This window comes from Cricetulus griseus (genome assembly GCF_003668045.3).
Source record: "Cricetulus griseus strain 17A/GY chromosome 1 unlocalized genomic scaffold, alternate assembly CriGri-PICRH-1.0 chr1_0, whole genome shotgun sequence".
NCBI lineage: Eukaryota > Metazoa > Chordata > Mammalia > Rodentia > Cricetidae > Cricetulus > Cricetulus griseus.
The window spans coordinates 257,844,842-257,864,421 of record NW_023276806.1 but is presented as its reverse complement, the minus strand read 5'-3'; the positions used below and the strand labels follow the sequence as shown (position 1 = coordinate 257,864,421).

The following is a 19,580-nucleotide window of genomic DNA, read 5'->3' as shown; positions in this document are numbered from 1 at the left end:
TCACACTGGTCTCTGTTTCAGCAATGAAGACCTCATGGCTCAGCAACCCCTCAGCCCCTAGCCAGCTGGGACACTTAGTTGCAGTTTCCTGAAGGAAAGGACCCCTATCTACTGGATGCAAAGTCAGGATGAACGTCTGGGCATAGATGACAGAGTGGTCAGAGTAACTCAGGTTGGGGTGGAGTGACAGAGCAGCTGCAGGGTCAGCCCGGGAAGGCTGTCAGGGGCAAGTTTTTTTTTTTTTTTTTTTTTTCGAGACAGGGTTTCTCTGTGTAACTTTGGAGCCTATCCTGGCACTCACTCTGTAGACCAGGCTGGCCTCGAACTCACAGAGATCCGCCTGCCTCTGCCTCCCGAGTGCTGGGATTAAAGGCGTGTGCCACCGATGCCTGGCATGGGCAAGGTTCTTGAGGAACAGCCAGCTGTGGTTCAATCAGTCAGACATGTCTTCTTCGTCGGGTTCCTCGGGTGTCCAGCCATTGGCTGCACGCTTGATAGCCCTCACCCAACGGCCCTGCAGCTCCTCAGACTCTGCTTTGAAGGTATACATCTGGCCTGACTGGTGCAGCTGGAAAACCCGGGGGTCCCCCTGGGGTCCTGCAATCACCTGGTAGCCCAGCAGGGGGATGGAGGTGTGAGCCTTTATGTCCTGGTGGAGAAGAAAGCCGTGCACTACTGTGCCCACTTCAGCCCTGCTCCCGGCAGCCACACGCCCCTGCTCACACCAGAACCCCTCCCCCATCGAGGGGGACTGAGGAAGGGGGAGGAAGAAGAGGAGGGAAGCCTGGACCTTCCTGAGGGCAGAATAGCTGAGAACTGCTACTGGGCCCTGCTCTGAAACTTGATAGCCTATAACTTGAGAATATCACGTCCCCAGAGGGCCTCAGCTTCCCCATCTTCCTCAAGCCGCGCTTTCCCCTACCCACTGAGAACGAGGAGGCCTTTCAGGGCGGCATGGCATACCTGGGGGGCTGCATAGACGTACAGCACGAGGGGGTCATCCCGAGGGATCACGCACCAGCCCCGGGGACCGCTTCTGCTCCACTTGTCTCCCAGGAGCTGCAGGAAGCTGCACATCAGACTCTGGTCAGGCCCTGCCAAGGATTCTTTCTGAAAGCAGAGATGTCAGCCAGATGACAGGGTGCCCACAAGGTGCCAGGGGACTCACAATCACTGTCAGTTTTTCTTCTTGAGACAGAAGCCCACATAACCCAGCCTAACCTAAAACTTAGTACGTATCAGGAGATGGCCTTGAACCCCTGGTCCTCTTCTTTGCACCCCCAGATTCTGAGGTAGTAGGCATGCCACCACTCCTGACGGTCATGACCCTTAATTAACCTTTCGTTGTTGTTTCTCAAGACAGTTTCTCTGTGTAGCAGCTCTGGCTGTTCTGGAACTTGCTTTGTACACCAGGCTGGCCATGAACTCACTGAGATTGCCGGCCTCTGCCTCCTGAGTGTTGGGATTAAAGGTGCATGCCACCATGCCCAGCCTCCCTTAATTAATCTTTACAAGGAACGAACGGGTCATTTGACTCTGGAGCTCGGAGACACCCAACTGTGTGGCCCTGTTTCATGCTGGCCAACAGCAGCCAGAACTGCAGGAGTGATGAGGTCTGTGTATTTACAGAGGCAGGTTCAAAGTCAGGCTGACACCCCAAGCTACTCAAGGGCCTGAGTCAGGGCCTGCCAGGTATGAGACTCCAGAAGCAGGCTTTTTGTGCAGTTGGGACTGATCTGAGGGGACACATGGAAAGCAGAAAGGGGATGAAGTCTATGAGAAGGAGCCAACTTGTTTGTGGGAAGGAGTCTTGGTCAGTTTTTCTCTTTCCCAAGGGACTGTGGGATGTCAGTCTGGCCTTGGGGGTGGGGGTGGGGGATAGGGTAGCTAGTGTCTGGGTTTTGTTTTTGTTTTTTGTAGACCAGGCTGGTCTCAAACTCACAGAGATCCGCCTGCTTCTGCCTCCGGAGTGCTGGGATTAAAGGCATGCGCAACCAACGCCCGGCTAGCTAGTGTCTGGGTTTTAACATTGCATTTGAGATTCAAAGATGAACAGGACGGGTACATGGGTACTGAGCAAGTGCTCATGGGATGGGGAGTGGTCCTGGGACGCCTTGAAGGTGGTACACAGATTACAGAGGAGACCAGAAAGAGCTGTATGATGTCAAGCAGGTCACCTCTCTGGATCAGTTTTCCGAGCCCCCTTCCAGTTAGAACAATGCCTGCAGTCTGTCTCACTGGAGCCTGGCATCTCCATCTATTAAGATCTGAGGGACATACTCCTCTCTTTGCTTTGCAGAACCTAGGGTTGGGCCCCAGGAACGTGAACTGGAACAGATGGGCCACACTATCATTGGCTGGAGGAGTGGAAGGGATTGGGCTGGAACCTACAGTCAGTCCAGAGCCACATGTGGCTGTTGTCAGGCCTGGTGTGGCTGGACTGGAGGCGATGGGCTGCCTGTGGGCAGAAAGATGAGGAAGAAGAGACACGGCAGCTGCTTGTTGCTCAGAACCCAGGGCAGAGCCTTCAGGGAAGGGAAAGTGCGATGGATGCCTCCAGCCCTCACCTCCAAGATGCCTTTCCTCTTGTCCTCCTTGCTGTCAGGGAGCACGTTTCCAGTGAGAAACGTGTAGCAGGCCAGGCAGACACGGTTGGGCCTGTTGCTGTCATACTTCAGCTCTGCTCGGTAGTCAGAGCACTTGCCACAGACCACCTAAGGATGGGGCACCAGGGGTAAGAAAACATGGCCACAGGAGTTCAGACAGACGGCCAAGGATTCAAGACCCAGCCCACTGCATTCCCAACCACACTCCCACTATGAGCCTCTTTTGAGGGGCTGGGTCCTGGAGGACGTGGCAAGACAAGAACCTCACTGGTTCTGGCAAGGCCAGGACTCGGTGCACCCCTGACGCAATGACAAGGGCAGGGTGACTCAGAGGAGAAAGTGGCTTGGTCAGGCCACACAGCTAACTGGCAGCCCGGGCACTCTCAGTGTCTTTATGGTCCCACAGTTTAGTGCTAGGGATGTAGCTGAGTCAGTAGAGTGATTGCCTAGCACACACAAAGCCCCGGGTTACCTTCCCGGTACCACATAAAGCAGGTGTCATGGCGCACACCTGCAACACCAGCATTTGTGCGATGGAGGCAGAAGGTTAAGATGTTCAAGGCCACATTACATTTACAAGAAAAGAAAAAGTTTCCTTGCACATTCTGTCTGTTGTACGGTGGCAGCCACAGCTGGGTAGGGGAATACAGAGGGGTTAAAACGTTCAAGGTCAGCTTGGACTCTGTGAGACTGCATCTCAAAACCAAAAATCGAAAAGAAATGAAACAAAACAAAACAAAACATTAAGTCTGTCTCACCTTGCTGGAGTCTGTCCTGTCCTATAGAATGGAGGGCAGGAAGACCTGCCTGGAGAGCTCCAGGGAATCCAGCCACCCCGGCCAACCCGGCCAACCCGGCTAACCGGTAAAGGCACATGAGGGTGTTCAGTGACACTAGGTAAGGACCAGTGGGGAGGGGTGAAGAGAAACTCCCGGTGCAGTGAGTGTGACTCCAAGGAAGACTGGGGTGCCCCGGGCATGTTGGGTGTGGCCACTCTCAGGGAGTCACTGTGTACCCCACCCTCACAGGGTGCCTGAGGCAGAAAGGGGAGACAGAAACTAGCAGTTGAGCATGAAACGAAAGGTGACTCATTGGCTCCCAAAAGAGGACACACGCAGGCCCCAGACACCCTGGAGTCAGGGTGAAGACACCCAGGACGCTTGCCCTGGGAGAATAGTAGGCTTTTATTGGGAAATTTAAACATTTATTTCTATTTGTGTGCACATAGGAGTCTGTGTGAGTGTGTGTCGCGTGCATGTGGGTGCCTGTGGAGGCCAGAAGAGGGTGTCCTCTGCTGCAAGTGCTCTTAAGTCCCCAGACATCGCCCTCCTGCTTTAGTGAGAAATTTGTCTCATATAGCCATTCAACAGTTATCTCTTTCTTCAGCAACCTAATTTGCTTTTCTGAGGCCAGGTCTCAGGTAGCCATGTTCAAGGACGACCTTCCACATGCTGAGATTACACACATGTACCATGACATTTAGTTTTGTGTTAAATTGTTACTGTTATTATTTTTACACTTAACATGGGTGAACATGAATGAGTGTATGTGTGTGGGGTGAGCAAGATGAACATGTGTGTGTGTATGATGAGTGTGTGTGTATGATGAGTGTGTATATGATGAGTGTGTGTGAGTACCATGAGTGTGTGAGTATGATGAGTATGTGTGTGTGTGTGTGTGTGTATGTGCACACGTGCATGTGCACCCTGTATCACAGTCAGGGTATGGAAGCTGGGATGACTTCACACGAATCAGTCCTTTCTGTCTACTCTATAAGTTCCAGGGATCAAAGTCAGGCTTGGCGGCAAATGCCATCACTCTCTGAGACATCTCGATGGCAGATTGTTAGGTTTTTTTAAAGACTTAAGGCTGGGTCTTTCTCTATAGCTGGCTATGAACCCCTGATCCTCCTGTTTCCACCTCACAAATAAGATTATACTTTTTAGGACAAGTAGGGAAACTGAGGCCTGCTCAAGAAGGTGGAGTTGGCAACACATGAGAGGAGGAGAGAGAGAGAATGAGGTTGGGGTGCCGGCCAGATGGTGGGACTGGCAAGGTAGTGGATGGTGGGTGGGTGCCCGCCTGGGGATAGAGACCCTCTCAGCTCTGGGGCTGGAGCCCTGAGAAAAGATGGCTAAAGGGCAGGTGAACATCAGGGCCGCTGAAGGAGGCTTCAGGACTTCAATTCGCCTGTGTGGGTCCACCTCCCATTCCTGAAGCAGGAAAGCGGCACACTGCTTCATCAGAGCTGGGCACTGCAAGGGCGGGGCGGCAGACACACCTAGTGTGTCAGCCGAGGCCGGAGAGCTGGCTAGGCCTGGGACCCAGTTGGAGCCTGACTTTGGAGGCAGGATTGGCATGGTCAAAGGCGGGTCCTGGGTCCTGTCCCAGGCCCTGCAGGGGTACTCACGTAGCCACAAGCTCGGCAGTGGTGGCGCCGACGCGTCAGGGCATTGAAGGGCTCCTGGCAGCGCATGCACATGGTCACCATCTTGTCTCGAACCCACTGAGGGGCTCGGATGCCCAGTTCCTCCGCCTGTGGCTGAGGAAGGAGAGCAGCTGGCTGGGCAGGCGCTTCAAGGTATCTTGTCCCTCTTAGAGGCCCTGCAGCTTCCACCTGAGGTAGTTCACCTACTAATGCTCTTACTGTAGAGGTGAGGGAACAGGCCCAGAGAGGTCAAACAACTCAGGATCCTCACCCAGAGAGCCAGACTTCAGAGCTGAGGAACAAAAGCCTTATTTGCCTCCCACTCTTCCCGCTTCTCTGATAGGCTCAGGTTCAGTGGTTAGGCCTTGGCTATGCAGGGCTCACACAGCTCCACTCAAGGCTCCAACAGCAGAAATTTTTGCTCTGTTTGTTTTTGAAACAGGGTCTCACTATGTAGCTCAGGCTGGCCTGAAACTCACTGTGTAGACCAGCTTTGCCTTAAGCTCACAGAACTAGAATTTAAGACCTGTTTCCATGCCTAGCTAAAGGCAGGGGTTTTTATTTTTATTTCTGAAGGTTCTTTTTGAGTTAGGGTCTCATGTGGCCCAGGTTGGCCTTGAACTCACTAAGTATCAGAGGACAACTTTGAACTTCTGATCCTCCTGGTTCAAAGACAGATTTTGCTAACTAGGAAACTCTGGCCCTGGCTCATCTGAGGGTGATGCCTGGTGGAAGGGTTTCCTTCTCACGTCAGTCCTGGTAGGGGACACCCTTTGTTCCTGAGACCTGGCCATGGGGTACAGAAGGTCCTATTACCTTGGACTCCTGTGCGTCCCCCTGAGGTCCCTGGACAGCAGCCTTGAAGGTTTCACTCCGCTTCTCAACTTGGTCAATAGCTGCCTGGCAAGCCTGAGTGGAGGAGGGGTAGGAGGTGAGAGCCGCCTGAGGCGTCTTACCCATAGCCAACACATTTTGCTAAACGTGGCCTGCAGTAGTAGACTCTAACTACATGAAGGGGAAGCAGTTAGCTCCAGATTATATACGACAAAACCAAGTCTCAAAGAGGCTATAGGAGCTGCTCTAGACTGCCCAGCAAGGCAGTAGGTCACAGCAGGATCTGAACTCGGGGCTGACTTCAAACTCCACAGGAAGAGGGGGCAGGTGGGCACACCCACTCGTGGGAGCACACATGCACCCCCCCCCTTTCCTTCTTCCCAAGTAGACTAGGCTTGGACTGCCCTGGAAGCCTGGAGTGTCCATACCTGCACCCAGGAGATCATTTCCTCTCTGGACCTGCTCCGAAAGAAAGAGAAGGCAATGCAGAGGACAGTACCCACCGGCCCCGTCTACTCGGCTCTGTAACCCCAGCCTGTCAGTGCCTACCGGGCCTGCAGCTCCAGTGTACGCTGTTTTCCAGACACCAGGAAGGAGTGTGGGAATTCAGCGTCAGTCAGCTCCCGGACCTGCCAGTGGAGGAAGGAGCATCACAGCCCTGCATTGCAGGCAGGAGCAGCCCTAACCTGCACCTGGCTCTGGGCAAACATGACTGAAGGCTTCAGAATTCTGTCGGTAGCACCGAAGCTGACCTGGTGTGAAGTAGAGGGAGGGACAGTTCCAAAGAGTCGCCAGAAATAAAAAATGGACCTCATAATGAGTCTATGAGCGCTAACTGGATTGTTTTCATGGCTTAAATATTCCCATAGTAAAAAGCACGGTTGTACTCAGAGGAACCTTGGGAAGTGGATCTCATCCTATTTACATGCACTGGATCTGGAAGCTCAGAAAGGGCGTGAGACCTGCCTGAGGTCACACAGCACTTAAGGGGCAAAATGAGGCACCTAACATTGGGTTTCTGCTGTCGGAGTGAGGTTGGATGATTATCCACATTCACTCTAGCCCCAAAGTCCAGCCAACCCAGATCTGCCCCAGGCCACATGCACAGAGATGGGCCCAAGGAACCTAAGACAGACCTCAAACCCTGGAGCCTTCTCCTGGGGATTCCCTTTCTCAGCCCTGCAGTGGTCATACTTCTCCATACAGTCTCTCCTTTGGGAAGGGCTAGGTGTGGTCTGGACCCTGTCTCCTGCCTGGGGGAAGGCCCGGGAATGGTGGCGGCTGCCCGCAATCACTGTGTATGAGGAATGAGTGGCAGAGCCTGGGTGAAATGTGGCAGAGCCACTGCTCTGCAGCTCAGGCTTTGGGCCTGATGCAAAGGACGGATACACTGGAGAGAGAAGGAGAGCCCCACTGAGGGAGCAGCACAGGGGGCCTGGGCAGTCTTTGTAACCCATCAGAAGAGGGATCAAGAAAAGAAGGTGGAGTCCCAAAGCTTGGGGTTCAGGACAGGAAGGAAGAGAACTTTGAGAAGAAAGGCGAACTCCGGAGAATTCCTGGCCTGAGTCCAGATGCCCTGGGATCTGCTTTAGAGCTGCCGGTTTTGGGGGTCCTGCTGGACCATCCTACCACCCTCTCTAGGTCTGGATCTATTCAGGGCCCTTCCATCCCACACAGTTCTTTGTGCCTGTCACCAAAGTACTCCCTGATTCAGAAGGCTTTCCTGGCATCTGCTGGCCAACTGGCTCATCTCCAGATCTTGTTAGAATGGGACACTTGACTGCCACCTGCCAGTCAGCTCTCACTATAGATATGCAAGCAAGCTATGACATGTCACCCGTTGGCTACAGGTGGCACCTCTGTGATGGCGTGTCCTTGTGCAGTGTACAACCTGCTCGGTTGAATACGAGGTTCCTGAATGCCATGTCTCTGGAACCTCTCTCCCTTTTTGCAGGACCAGCTCAGACCATGGATGCAACCACACTGTGAGAACTGTGTGGTCCTGGCACAAGGTCACAGGCCAGTAGAATGACCAGGGTGGTTCAAGCCAGATTCCTTCAAACCTGACTCGGAAAAGGTTTCCATTTGTAGACTGCTCTTCACTCGCCATGCCCAGCAATGTCCAGCAGAGGGTGCTGTGAGGCCGCTGGCAAGTGAGACAGGCTTGCCAGATGGTGGCAGCAAAGAGCAAGCAGACTGTCGGCCACCTTTTTCTCTATGTAGCCAAGGGTAGGTAGCTTGGAACTCCTGACCCTCCGATCATCACCTGCCAAGTGCTGAGATTACAGGTGTGTGTCAGCACATCTGGGCTACTGGGCGCTGGCGATCCAATCCAGGGTTTTGGGAATGTTATGCAAGCTCCCTACCAACTGAGCTACATTATGAACTCCGTTTGTTTTTTGAGGTGGTCTCTCTGTGTACCCCAGGCTGGCCTGAGACTCACAGTGCCATCCAGCATGTCCTTGAATTTGCAGCAATCCTCCTGTCTCAGCTTCCCACCATGATGGGCTGTGAATCTCCTCTGGTCTGTTTAGCTTTTGTCTCCTTTTCTTCCTCCTCCTCCTCAGCACTCCTTAGCCAGGAAAGCACTGTGACATTGCCAGGACTGTGCACTGCCCCAGAATAAGCCAAGCTGCCCTCACAAGGGCGGGACAGCAGAGCTCCACCCATGCTTCCTATCAAGGACCTGCTCTGCCCACCACTGTCACCCACCCTGGGCCCTCTTCAGCTCACCTTCATGCCAGCCACGTCTATGCGGGTCCGCACCTGGAACTGGGCGCCCACTTGGAGGACTCGGGGCACACAGTACAGCAGCATGTTGTTGAACTGGGAAGACACGGGCAGTATGGGCAGCAGCTCAGGGGCTCTCGAGTGATCTAGCTGTAATTCCTCCCCTTCTGGCCACATTCTAGGCTGGCTCACAGGTCATCACAGGTGATCCGGGAAGGGGTAAGGATGTGACTATCTAGCCCCCAATTGCACCAATAGGCCCCTCTACCCTGAGCACTGGGGAACCAGAGCAGCATGAGGAGCCTGAGAGCTGACAGGTATGTGTGTGTGTGTGTGTGTGTGTGTGTGTGTGTGTGTGTGTGTGTGGTAAATCTCCAGGTAGCAACACTGCAGGCTGTCCAGAGACCCTGGTTTTCCAGGTCAGTCAGCCCAGCAGGTCTTCCCGGTGGCTAACCTAATTCCCTCCTTCTGTACTGTCTTTAGAGCACATAGGAGTGGCACAGGTTTTGAAGCCAGCCAGGGCTCAGACTCTGATTTCCAGTTCCCAGGGCACACCTGACATCTAAGCCCAGCAGCCCCTACCAAAAACAGGTAGCGCTCCATTGGGTCACTGCGGCGGAAAGAGATCTTGAGGACAGGGCCCTCTCGGAGCAGGGTGTTGGAGGGGTCCACAATGTCATCCTCCAGGCCCAGGCGCTGGTATACCTCCCACAGGCCCTGCAGCCGCTCCTGGAGATGGGGCACACCTTCAGCCTACGCTGGGCAGGGTCCCAGCTTCTTGGGAATGTGCCTGGTGGGGATGGGACTAGGGAGCCGGAGGCAAGGAGGCAGCGTGGGACAGGTACCCTGGGCAAGGTCAGTGGATACAAGGACCAGGAGACAGAGTGTGTCTGGGGATGCCCCACGCCCACCCTGAGGACAGGCTGCTCACCATCTCTGCAATGGCTGCATTGGAGTGCTGTGCCGCTGAGAAGATCATGTCTAGAGCTCCTAGCAAGGGACAAAGCCCCAGTTATTTCTAGAGACCTGCAGCTTGGGGCTGGGGCTCCACAATATGGCCCAGGGGAACTGCCACAACCACCATCAGGCACAGCCCTACCCATGCAGCCCAACGTAGTTTGTCTAGAAAGACGGAGCTAACTGGGCTAATGTCACTGAGGCCACTGTGAAGCTGTGTGATTAGGTGTATGGCTTCAGCGATAATCTCTACTCCCAGGGCAGAGCCACACCTTACAGATGCAGATTCAAATTCTAGCTTGGCTTCTTTTGTGGGCTGTGTGTCCCTGGCAAGTCACTTAACCTCTCTGGGCCTTACTCTGTCAACTGTGGCTGTGGTATGGATAACATGCTTGAAGTGCCAGTGATTGATGCAATGATAGAAGGTCGTTAGAAACGTTTTAGTGCGTCCACATGGTAGTGGCCAGCCTCCCCTCCCCACTCCACCTTCCCGGGACCCATGGTGTCCTCACTCTGTGCGTCCGCACGGTCTGGGGCCTGGGCTGGCAGCTTCTGCACGTACTCCTTGAGCAGCAGTTCGTACCGTGGGATTCTTTGCACTGGCTCCAGCATGTGATGTTGCAGAGTCAGGCTGCCCGAGGCCTCGCTGCGCTTGGGGAGCAGAGAACAGGGGCAGGAGGATGAGGGAAGGGAGAGTGGGGCGCCCGGCCTGAGTGGAGAGCTTGACCTGAGGATGTCCAAACCACTTAGGGGAAAGTGAGGCAGGCCCACTCACTAGGTGGCCGTGCAGGCTCCGCCCACCCCTGCACCGCGCCCCACACCTGGATGCGGGTGACGATCTCCTGGAAGGGCTGAGACTTGTCCATCCAGGTGGCCAGCAGCTCTGCTGCCCGTTCAAAGTTCTTCACATACTCACTGTACATCTTCAGGAACGGGGCCAGTTTCTGGATCACATCCCCAATGCGGGGTGTGGCTGTCCTGAGTCGGGGAGGGGATGCTCTCAGCCTAGCCAGGCTCCCCAGGCTCCCCAGCCCCGAACAGCATTTCCAGCACCCTTGGGGCAGGTGCAGGAGACAGTGACACCTCGAGGGTCCGGCCGACTCCTCTTTAGACTCTGAGCGCCTGGACCCCAGCTAGCCTCCCTGTGAGGCCCAACAAGGCCTGGGGGGAACTGTAGAGGGCATTGTGTAGCTGACATTCCAGGCCACAGGAGAGGGCTGCCCCGATGGCTGCCTGTCTTCCCTCTAGATATTCTAGCTGTGGGCCTCGAGCAATCTTCTCTGAACCCTGGTTTTCTACTCTGAAAAGACGGGAGTGATGCTGGCTAACCTTACAGGCTGGGGTCCATGCCCACCCCCCGCTTTTGTTTCTTTTTGTTTGCAATAGGGCCTCATTGTGTGGACCAGGCTGGCCTCCAGGCCACACTCTGTCTTTTTAAAGTTTATTTTACTTAATATCATTATGTGTGGTGTGTAGGGGCACAGCACACTTGTGGGTGCTAGAGGACAACTTTGGGAATCGGCTCTCTTCTTTCCCTGTGAGTCCCAACAATTAAATGCAGGTCTGTGGGCTTGCTCAACACTGAGCAGTCTCACCAGCCCTCCCTCCTTCATCTTCTCTCTTTTGATTTTCCTATTGTGTGTGTACCTGTGTGTTTGCCTGCATGTAGTATGTACGTGCATGTGTGCATGCCTGGTGCCCACAGAGGCCAAAGAGAGGGCTACTGGATTTCTTGTAACTGGAGCTACTCATGGCTGTGAGCCTACGTGTGGGGGCTGGGATCACGGCTTGGGCTTCTTGTATAACAATGATGTGAACATCACATAGCTGGCTGGAAAACCATCCTGTTAAAGATGACAAAATCAAGGCCAGCGACCCAGTCGGTAGCATGACATCCATGGCCTCTTAAGTCACAGGGCCTGGGATTGCCCCTTCTGTAGGACACAGCCATGGCCAGAATTATACTGAAGCACCTGGGCCTCACAGGCTCCTCACCCTGGGCCCGTGATCCCCCCAATCAAGCTGGGTGCTGAGATCTGTGACCTCACCAGTCATCTACACGCCGCTGCAGCTCTGGGAGGAAGAACTGTGCATGGAAGCAATAGATGGAGGAGATGTTGGAGAAGATGAGCCTCACCACCTCCTCAGGGAAGGCCTTGCTGCGCCCTGCCTCCTTCAGCAGCTCCTGGAAGAACACCTGCAAGCGGGGACCAGCGCCGGGTCATACCCTGAACCACCCACCAGTTCCAAAGGCCCAAGGGGACAGCACAGCTCCAGCAGAGTTAGGTCTGCATCCTTGCCACGCCCCTGGGAGAGATGGCCAGGGAAGGATGGATTCCAGCTACTTTACAGAAGGGACGACAAGCCAGGAAGTCCCTAGGACTTGGTCAAGGGAACAAGGGAAACAGCTCCATCTGTGTCATTGGAGGCCTTGGGCTTCCCTTGGCTGAAGCTCCATAAGAAAGTAGGAGTGTCCGGTGAGGGCAACCGATGAGGAAACCGGGCAGGGCTGCCCTATATGAGGCTGGCAGGGACAAAGGCAATGCCTGTGGTGCTAAGGGGCTCCGTTCTGATGCTGCCCCAACCCCACCCAACAAGGTCAGTGGGTTGAGCCAAAGCCAAACCCTGGGCTGGTGTCAGCATTCTTGATATGGAGAGTGTTGGAGAGTCTCCACTGGCCTGGTCAAGCAGGTGCAGGCGAGCCACGTAGGCCTGCTCTGTCTCCAGAAGCTCCCACACGACCCTTTTCTCCTCAGGTTCCTATGGGGGGTGGGGGGAGGAGAAGGATGGACATCTTGGTGTGTCACTCCTCAGAAGACACTGTGGCTCTGCCCAGTGAGCACACCCTCTGATGTCCCGCTTTTCCACAGCACAGCAGGTCTGACCCTGGACCAGCCTTCTTGGAATATAGCCTAGAGAGGTGCCCGGTCCCTGGGCTGAGCCTTAAGGTTAGGCAGCCTCCACCTGGGCTTTCATGGAAGCCAGGAGCTAAGGAGCCACTGTGGCTGCTTGCTGGGGAGCTCTCTAGGAGGCTACACAGAGAGGAAGATGCATGGAGCAGAAGGGGCCTGGCTTCCCAGCTGAGCTCTTCAGGGGTAGGGAGCCATCAAGGTTATATTAGGTCATAAGGGAGACTTAGGCCTATGGGAGCAAACCTGTGACCCAGCACTGGGGATGGAGAGGATGTGAGTTCAAGGCCAGTCTGGGGTCCATTCTAAGAGCCCGTCTGTTTTTTTTCAGACAGGGTTTCTCTGTGTAACAGTCCCAGCTGTCCTGGAACTCACTTTGTAGACCAGGCTGGCCTCGAACTCACTGAGCTCTGTCTGCCTCTGCCTCCTGAGTGCTGGGATTAAAGGCGTGCGCCAACGCCATCCAACAAGACCCTGTCTTGAAGAGGAAGAGGAAAAGAGAGAGGAGGGAGAAATTGGAAGAGAGGTGAGAGACTGAGGGGTCCTCCTACCCATCCCCATCAGAGCAGCAGCCCTGAGCTCAATGCCTCACCTGTGTCTCTGGCCCTGGGCTGGCCCCAGGCTGGTAGGATTTTCTCCAAGCCCCACTTGATAGCTTGTTTTTGAGGGAGCTCAAATATGTCCTGCTGACTGGGCGGAACTCAGGCTTCATGGCCTCCTCAACAGGAGGTGCTTCCCAAGGCCCTGGGGACAGGGGCAGCTTGCGTTCAGGACTCTGAGGCTGTTCATCAGCACTATGGGGTCCAGGCGTTGTTCCCAGGGTCCTGTTAAGAACAAACCAGGTAGGCCGGGCGTTGGTGGTGCACACCTTTAGTCCCAGCACTCGGGAGGCAGAGGCAGGCAGATCTTTGTGAGTTTAAGGCCAGCCTGGTCTGCAAGTGCCAGGACAGGCTCCAAAGCCATAGAGAAACCCTGTCTCAAAAAACCAAAGGGGGAAAAAAAAAAGCACAAACCAGGTTTGAGGGTCCTCTCAGGGGTGACTGGTGTGAGTCACTGGTATTCATGGGCCCCCAAGTGCCTGACACAGAGTAGGAACTTGTTAAGACTTCCACATCTCTCCTCAGCCCTCTGGGCACCCTCTTTTTTGAGCCAGGATCTTGGGTGTCACAGGCTGGCTTTGGAAGGTGCCTTTGGACTTTTGGTCCTCCTGCTTCCACCTTCCTAGTGCTGGGATTGTAGGCATGGAGCACTGTGCCTGGTTTACATGGTGCTGGGGACAGAACCTGGGGTTTGGTACATGCTAGGCAAGCATTCTACCAACTGAGCCAAACCCCGCACCCCCAACACCCATCTGGAAGGGAACTCCATCAGTCCTCTGAATGAGTCACTGTGGACTATTTTATTCTTTGGGGAACTATATACTTCCCTGTTTCAAATGCAACCCTGTGAAGAGAACCCCCCCCCTTTGGCACACTGCTCTCTAGGGTCTCCTTCAGGATCTCCCTCACCTTTGGACCTCACCCCTGTTTTTATCTCTAACCTCTCCTGATCATCAAGGGAAAGTAGGAGCCATTGAATAATACAGAATGAGGGCGCAGATGCTAACCTGGGACTTTTCAGGGGAACCTGTGCCCCTTACACTATCACCAGGGGACAAAGACAGTCTGGGAAGCAGGGCCCCATCCCCCAGACCCCACAGGTTCAGCCCTCACGGGGCAGTTTTGCTGTCCTACAGGTCAGAGAAGCCTGTGCTGGCAGCACTGTCCCTGCTAGGCATGTGCAGGGAGACAGACCAGGGGGACAGTACCAGGTAGGCATCCCGGTGAGAAAGACAGAGGACAGACAGGTAAAAAGGCGCCAACATCCAAAGAGAACGAGCTTCATTGCACCCATGCTTCAGCTGTGGAAACAGGCAGGAAGGATGGGAACTTGGAAGTGGCACAGATGGGGTTCAAATCAGGCAGGCTAGGGTCCAAACCTCCAGAATAAGATGTGTCCAGGTCACAGGGACTGACAGAGGTGGAAGGAATATTGGGGCCCATTCCAGACACAGAAAACTGAGTCCCTTGGCTTCAGGGCCTGCAGCCAGGAAGGCGGGGGTATGGTGAGGTGAGGAGGGCGGGAGTGTGCTGAGTCTCAGGTTTTCTCTTCTACATTTGGTTTTAGCTTCTGCATTTCTGAGCACTCGGGCCTGTAGCTGTTTCCTCCCCAGGCCTTAGTTTCAGATCAGCTAGGTGCCAAGGGCCCCACAGAGGAGCCTGCATGGTACCCCTTGTTCCACTCCGTAGGCTGACTCCCACATTCCTGGACACACTTCTTGTGACCTCCTCCTGTCTAGGGCTGCTCCACCTGCAGGGTGCAGCCTGGCATGGTTCGGTACCCCAAGGCCTGGCACCCACATGAGCCTACCCACCCTCCGGCACTATGGGTGTGGTGGTCCCACATCTGGGGTGGTGGGCCAAAAAGGCAGCGGCAAAGAGCTGTCCCAGGTGCTGAATAGGATAAGTTTGGCCAAGCCCCTGGAGAGGCAGGGTCAGGCTGCCAGAGCTCCGGGAGTGAAACTGCTGGGCAAATGTGGGGCCTTGACTCCATGACAGGGGCCTCCCTTGGCCAGCTGGCCCTCAACACAACACGGAGGCCTTTTCAGGACATCTAAAGCCTGTGGTCTTGTATCGTGGAAAGATGGAACTTTTTATCGTAAGCAGAAGTCCGTCCCTGCAGCCTCCACAGGCAGCCTCCCCAGGCCCTAGGCACTGCACTGTGATCTCACCTAGGGCTAGGAGCACTGGTGGCTGAGTGTTACTTACTGGCAGAGTCCTTCTCTGGGAACTGCCCTCCAGGGAAGTCTCACCCAGCGTCTAGTAACTGGAGGCGTGGGTACCTCAGCTAGAACCACTGAAGTGCACCCAGGTTCTGGAACTCCCCAGCACATACAGGGCTCAGCCTCTCCCTCCATGTGCCCCTTCTCCCCAGGCTCTCAGGTTCCACTTTCTAAAGCTTCCCCGCAAGCCTCCTGACAATGCCAAACTCTATCTGGGTGTGTGCTTCCAGAGGGCAATACCACAGGCCCGCAAAGTGACTTCATGTCTCACGCCCACACCCTTCCAGGGCACCTGGCTTTGTCCTTCCCCTTCAGATGCAAGCCTCAGCACAAGCCCCAAAGCTCAGAAATGTAAAGAACCGGGGGCCAGGCATTGGTGGCACACACCTTTAATCCCAGCACTCGGGAGGCAGAGGCAGGCGGATCTCTGTGAGTTCGAGGCCAGCCTGGTCTCCAGAGCGAGTGCCAGGATAGGCTCCAAAGCTACACAGAGAAACCCTGTCTCGAAAAACCAAGGAAAAAAAAAAAGAAAGAAAGAAAGAAAAAAAAGATAAAGAACCTGGTGCCACCCTGCCCCCACCCCAGGCCTCCTCTTTCTTCCTTACAGATGGGAACAGAACAAGACACACCCTAAGGCCATCAGGGTGGGAATTTAAGACAGTGGACAGAGAGCATGGCTCTGCTTTGCCCCATACAGTCCCATTTCATCTGAGTCCTGTCCTCTTGCTCCCATTCCAATGGCAGCCGCTTAACTGTGACCTGGTTTGAGTGTGAAAGTGTGAAGTGTGTGTGTGTGTGTGTGTGTGTGTGTGTGTGTTGGGGGTCTCCCAATGCACGTTGTTTGTTCATCCTCTCCAGCTCAGGACCCCAAGGGCCATCTCCTGTACTGCCAGTCACCTGTCTTGGAGGAACCTGGGCGGAGGTCCCCAGGGCAGGACCCAAAGAGCCAGGCAAACAGAAGGGCTTGACCCCTCCCCCACCACCTGTACCTGCTGTTCTCGAACACAGCCACCAGGTTGCACACTGAGGCCTGCTGCTTCTCCTCACTGGTATCCTCCATCCCGCAAGCCTCAGCTACCCCAGAAGCTGGGAGGGAGGCAACTGGCCAGTGCAATCCCTGGCCTGGGGGTAAGGCAGGGCTAGTACAGCCTGGAATCTGTGTCCATCTCTTCTGGCTGCCCTGCAGGGCAGCTCCTGTTTTCAGAGTGAGAAAAGAGGAAGTAGTCCCACATGCAGCTTTCCCTACTGTGGGAGGAGTTGGCAGAGTATGGCCCTGCCCTCCTGACCTCTGACCTTTACCCTCTGGAGATGTCCACCCTGCCCCTGCCCTGTTAGAGAAGCCACCAGCAGTGGCAACAGGGACCGCAGGAAGTTTCTGGAGCTGGAGCCTTGATGGAGTGGCTTGGCCTGACACACCATCTTCTGCATGGGGCTCAGGGATTTTTTTTTTTACTTGGTACCATTCTCAGCCTCTTTTCTTGCATCCGGCCCTGTTCACTGCTGGAAGGCAACAGCTACATGTTAAAAACGGATCACAGGGCCGGGGACTTGGCTCAGTTGGTAGAGCTTGCCTGGCATGCAGGGAGCCCTGGGATGCCACCTAAGCACAACAAAATTGGGTGTGGTGGCGTGTCACTTGCGAGGTGGGTGCAGGAGGAGAGTAATCCAAGGTCATCCTTGACTGTATAATGAGTTAAAGCCGGCCGCAGCTACATGAGACCCTGTCTCAAAAAAAAGGAGTGGTGATGAGGGCTTTGAGATAGCTTAGTGGGTATGAGTACTTGCAGACACTGGGCGGTGGTGGCACATGCCTTTAATCCCAGTACTTGAGAGGCAGAGGCAGGCAGATCTCTGTGAGTTCGAGGCCAGCCTGGTCTACAGAGCAAGTGCCAGGATAGGCTCCAAAGCAACACAGAGAAACCCTGTCTTGAAAAACCAAAACAAACAAACAATATATATATATATATATATATATATATTATATATATATATATATATAAAAGTATTAGCAGACAACCCTGGCAGCTTGAGTCCAATCCCAGAGCTCCACATGGTGGAAGGAGAGAACAGGCTCTTTCGTTTTATTTATTTTTACTTTTATGTGTATGAGGTTTTCGCCTGCATGACTGTATGTGCACGAGGGCTTGGTGCCCATAGAGATTGGGAAAAGGTGTTGGATCCCCTGGAACTAGAGTTAAAGATGGCTTTGAACCTTCTTGTGGGTGCAGGTTACCAAACCTGTGTCCTCTGTGTGACCAAGTACTCTTAAACACTGAGCCATCTATCCAGCCAGAGAACAGATTCTTTCCAGTTGTCTCTGAGATCCAACAGGTTGTGTCTCTTGGACTCCTCCTCCCCTAAAAAAATAAAACACACACATACACACACACACACACACACACACACACACACACACACACACACACACACGCTGGGCAGTAGTAGTCCACACCTTTAACCCAAGCACTCAGGAGGCAGAAGCAAGTGGAGCAGAAGCAAGTGGATCTCTGTGAGTTGGAGGCCAGCTTGGTCTACAGAAAGAGTTACAGGACAGCCAAGACTACACAGAGAAACTGTCTCAAAAACAAAATCACAGACTGTGAAGAGTTGCAGGGAGGGGCCCTATGGTCCCCAACACCTCTCTGGGTGCTTTCATCTAAATGGTGTTGATGTCACCCTGGTGCCCCAGGGGGAGCAGCTGAAGATGATGGTGCCAACAATCTACCAGCTAACAGGTCTCTTCATATTTCTTCCTGTAGCTGCGGCTTTGTGCAGTTCTACAGGAAACTGAGGCTCAGGGAGGTCGTGATACCTGCCTCTAGTCACCCAGGAGGAATAGGAGAGAATGGCCATTTCCGAAGCACAGGTGGGGGGGTCCTACAATGCCAGCAAAGGTCTGTGGAACTTGGAGGACAACCTTCATGCTGCCCTGTCCTTGGTCCCTGGGGAAGCCTGCTTTGCCGGCCACTGAGCCCCTTGGACACTTAGTGCTTCTGGAACACATGGCCAGTGCCTCTGCTCATCTCATTGAAGTTGGAAGGCCATCCATTCATCACTCTCCCATGGGTTTTGAGCCAGGACCCTCCACTGAAGCCAGGCTTTGTCCTAGGATCAAGCGTGATTCATCCAGAGCCCAAAGCACCTGGCACAGTTTGTGCTGTTACAGCTATGGCCTGGGGCCTCTAGCCCAGCAGCCATGCACTCAAGCTTCTCTCAGCCGAGTTTTCCACCAGAGGTCTGCCCAGTCCTGAAGCCTAAATCTCACCAATCCCAGACCTAGGTCACTCATCAGGGCTATTTTTTTGTTTGTTTGTTTTTGTTTGTGGAGATAGGGTTTCTCTGTGTAGCCTGACTGTCTTGGAACTTACTCTGTAGACCAGGCTGGCCTTGAACTCTAATCCCTCTGCCTCCTGAGCACTGGGATTAAAGGTGTACACCACCACTTTACAGCATCCAAAGTGCTCTTAACCACTGAGCCATCTCTTCAACCCTCACTAGGCTGGCTTTATGCAGTGCTGATAAACTCTACCAACTGAGCGTCAGTCACCCTCATCCCTGCTTGTATTTTTTTGTCTCAAAAAACTTAGAACATACAGAGAAGCAGACAGAATGAACAATTCACTCCCATGAGCCCTCAGCCCACACCCAACTTCAGCCCCCACCAGTCTCAGCCTGAGTGCGGTTCTCACGGTTTTTCCCCCATGATTATTTCTGTATGTTTCTAAAAGCTGAGGGAACTCATAAATATCAACACACACCCATGTAAATGTACACATATCTACACATTTACTATAGTAATATTCTTATTGACATGTATATTTATACATGTGTACATACCCATAAAACAATATTGCCGCCCCTCAATAGTAGCCAGATGTGGTGGCGCATGCCTTTAACCCCAGCACTCGGGAGGCAGAGGCAGGCAGATCTCTGTGAGTTCGAGACCAGCCTGGTCTATAAGAGCTAGCTCCAGGACAGCCTCCAAAGCCACAGAGAAACCCTGTCTTGAAAAACAAAAAAAGTGGGGAGAGAGTGTTAGGATGTTGCTGCTGCCAGTCCTGACAAACTGAGTTCAAACCTGGAACCCACATATTGGAAGGAGAGAAACACACACACACACACACACACACACACACACACACACACACACACACACTTTTTAAAAGGCCCTTTCCCTCACTGAGGTACAGGCAGCTGATGGTCACTAAGGGAGACAGCGTCATTTTCCTCAGTGATATAGCTGCCCACCCTCCAGTGAATAAGCCCCTACTCATGCTCACACAAGCCACCTTCAT

At 53.9% G+C, this 19,580-nt stretch overlaps 1 protein-coding gene across 2 annotated transcripts; it reads right to left on the bottom strand.

The window, feature by feature from the left end:
• Nucleotides 1-384: 384 nt before the first annotated feature.
• Fgd2 (FYVE, RhoGEF and PH domain containing 2) lies at nucleotides 385-19,580 on the bottom strand. 2 transcript variants are annotated; one of them, XM_035451694.1, is made up of 17 exons: nucleotides 19,566-19,580; nucleotides 16,275-16,324; nucleotides 13,057-13,288; nucleotides 12,235-12,315; nucleotides 11,604-11,752; nucleotides 10,377-10,533; nucleotides 10,068-10,206; nucleotides 9,530-9,588; nucleotides 9,181-9,327; nucleotides 8,602-8,694; nucleotides 6,418-6,497; nucleotides 6,297-6,327; nucleotides 5,851-5,943; nucleotides 5,017-5,148; nucleotides 2,568-2,714; nucleotides 964-1,110; nucleotides 385-649 (listed from the first exon to the last, which is right to left on the bottom strand). In XM_035451694.1, the coding sequence occupies exons 1-17, from the start codon at nucleotides 19,578-19,580 to the stop codon at nucleotides 434-436; spliced, it is 1,968 nt and encodes a 655-aa protein (XP_035307585.1). In that variant the 3' UTR covers nucleotides 385-433. The 2 variants fall into 2 exon arrangements, with proteins under 2 accessions (XP_035307585.1, XP_027250234.1); XM_027394433.2 differs by lacking the exon at nucleotides 19,566-19,580 and having other exon boundaries at nucleotides 16,275-16,465.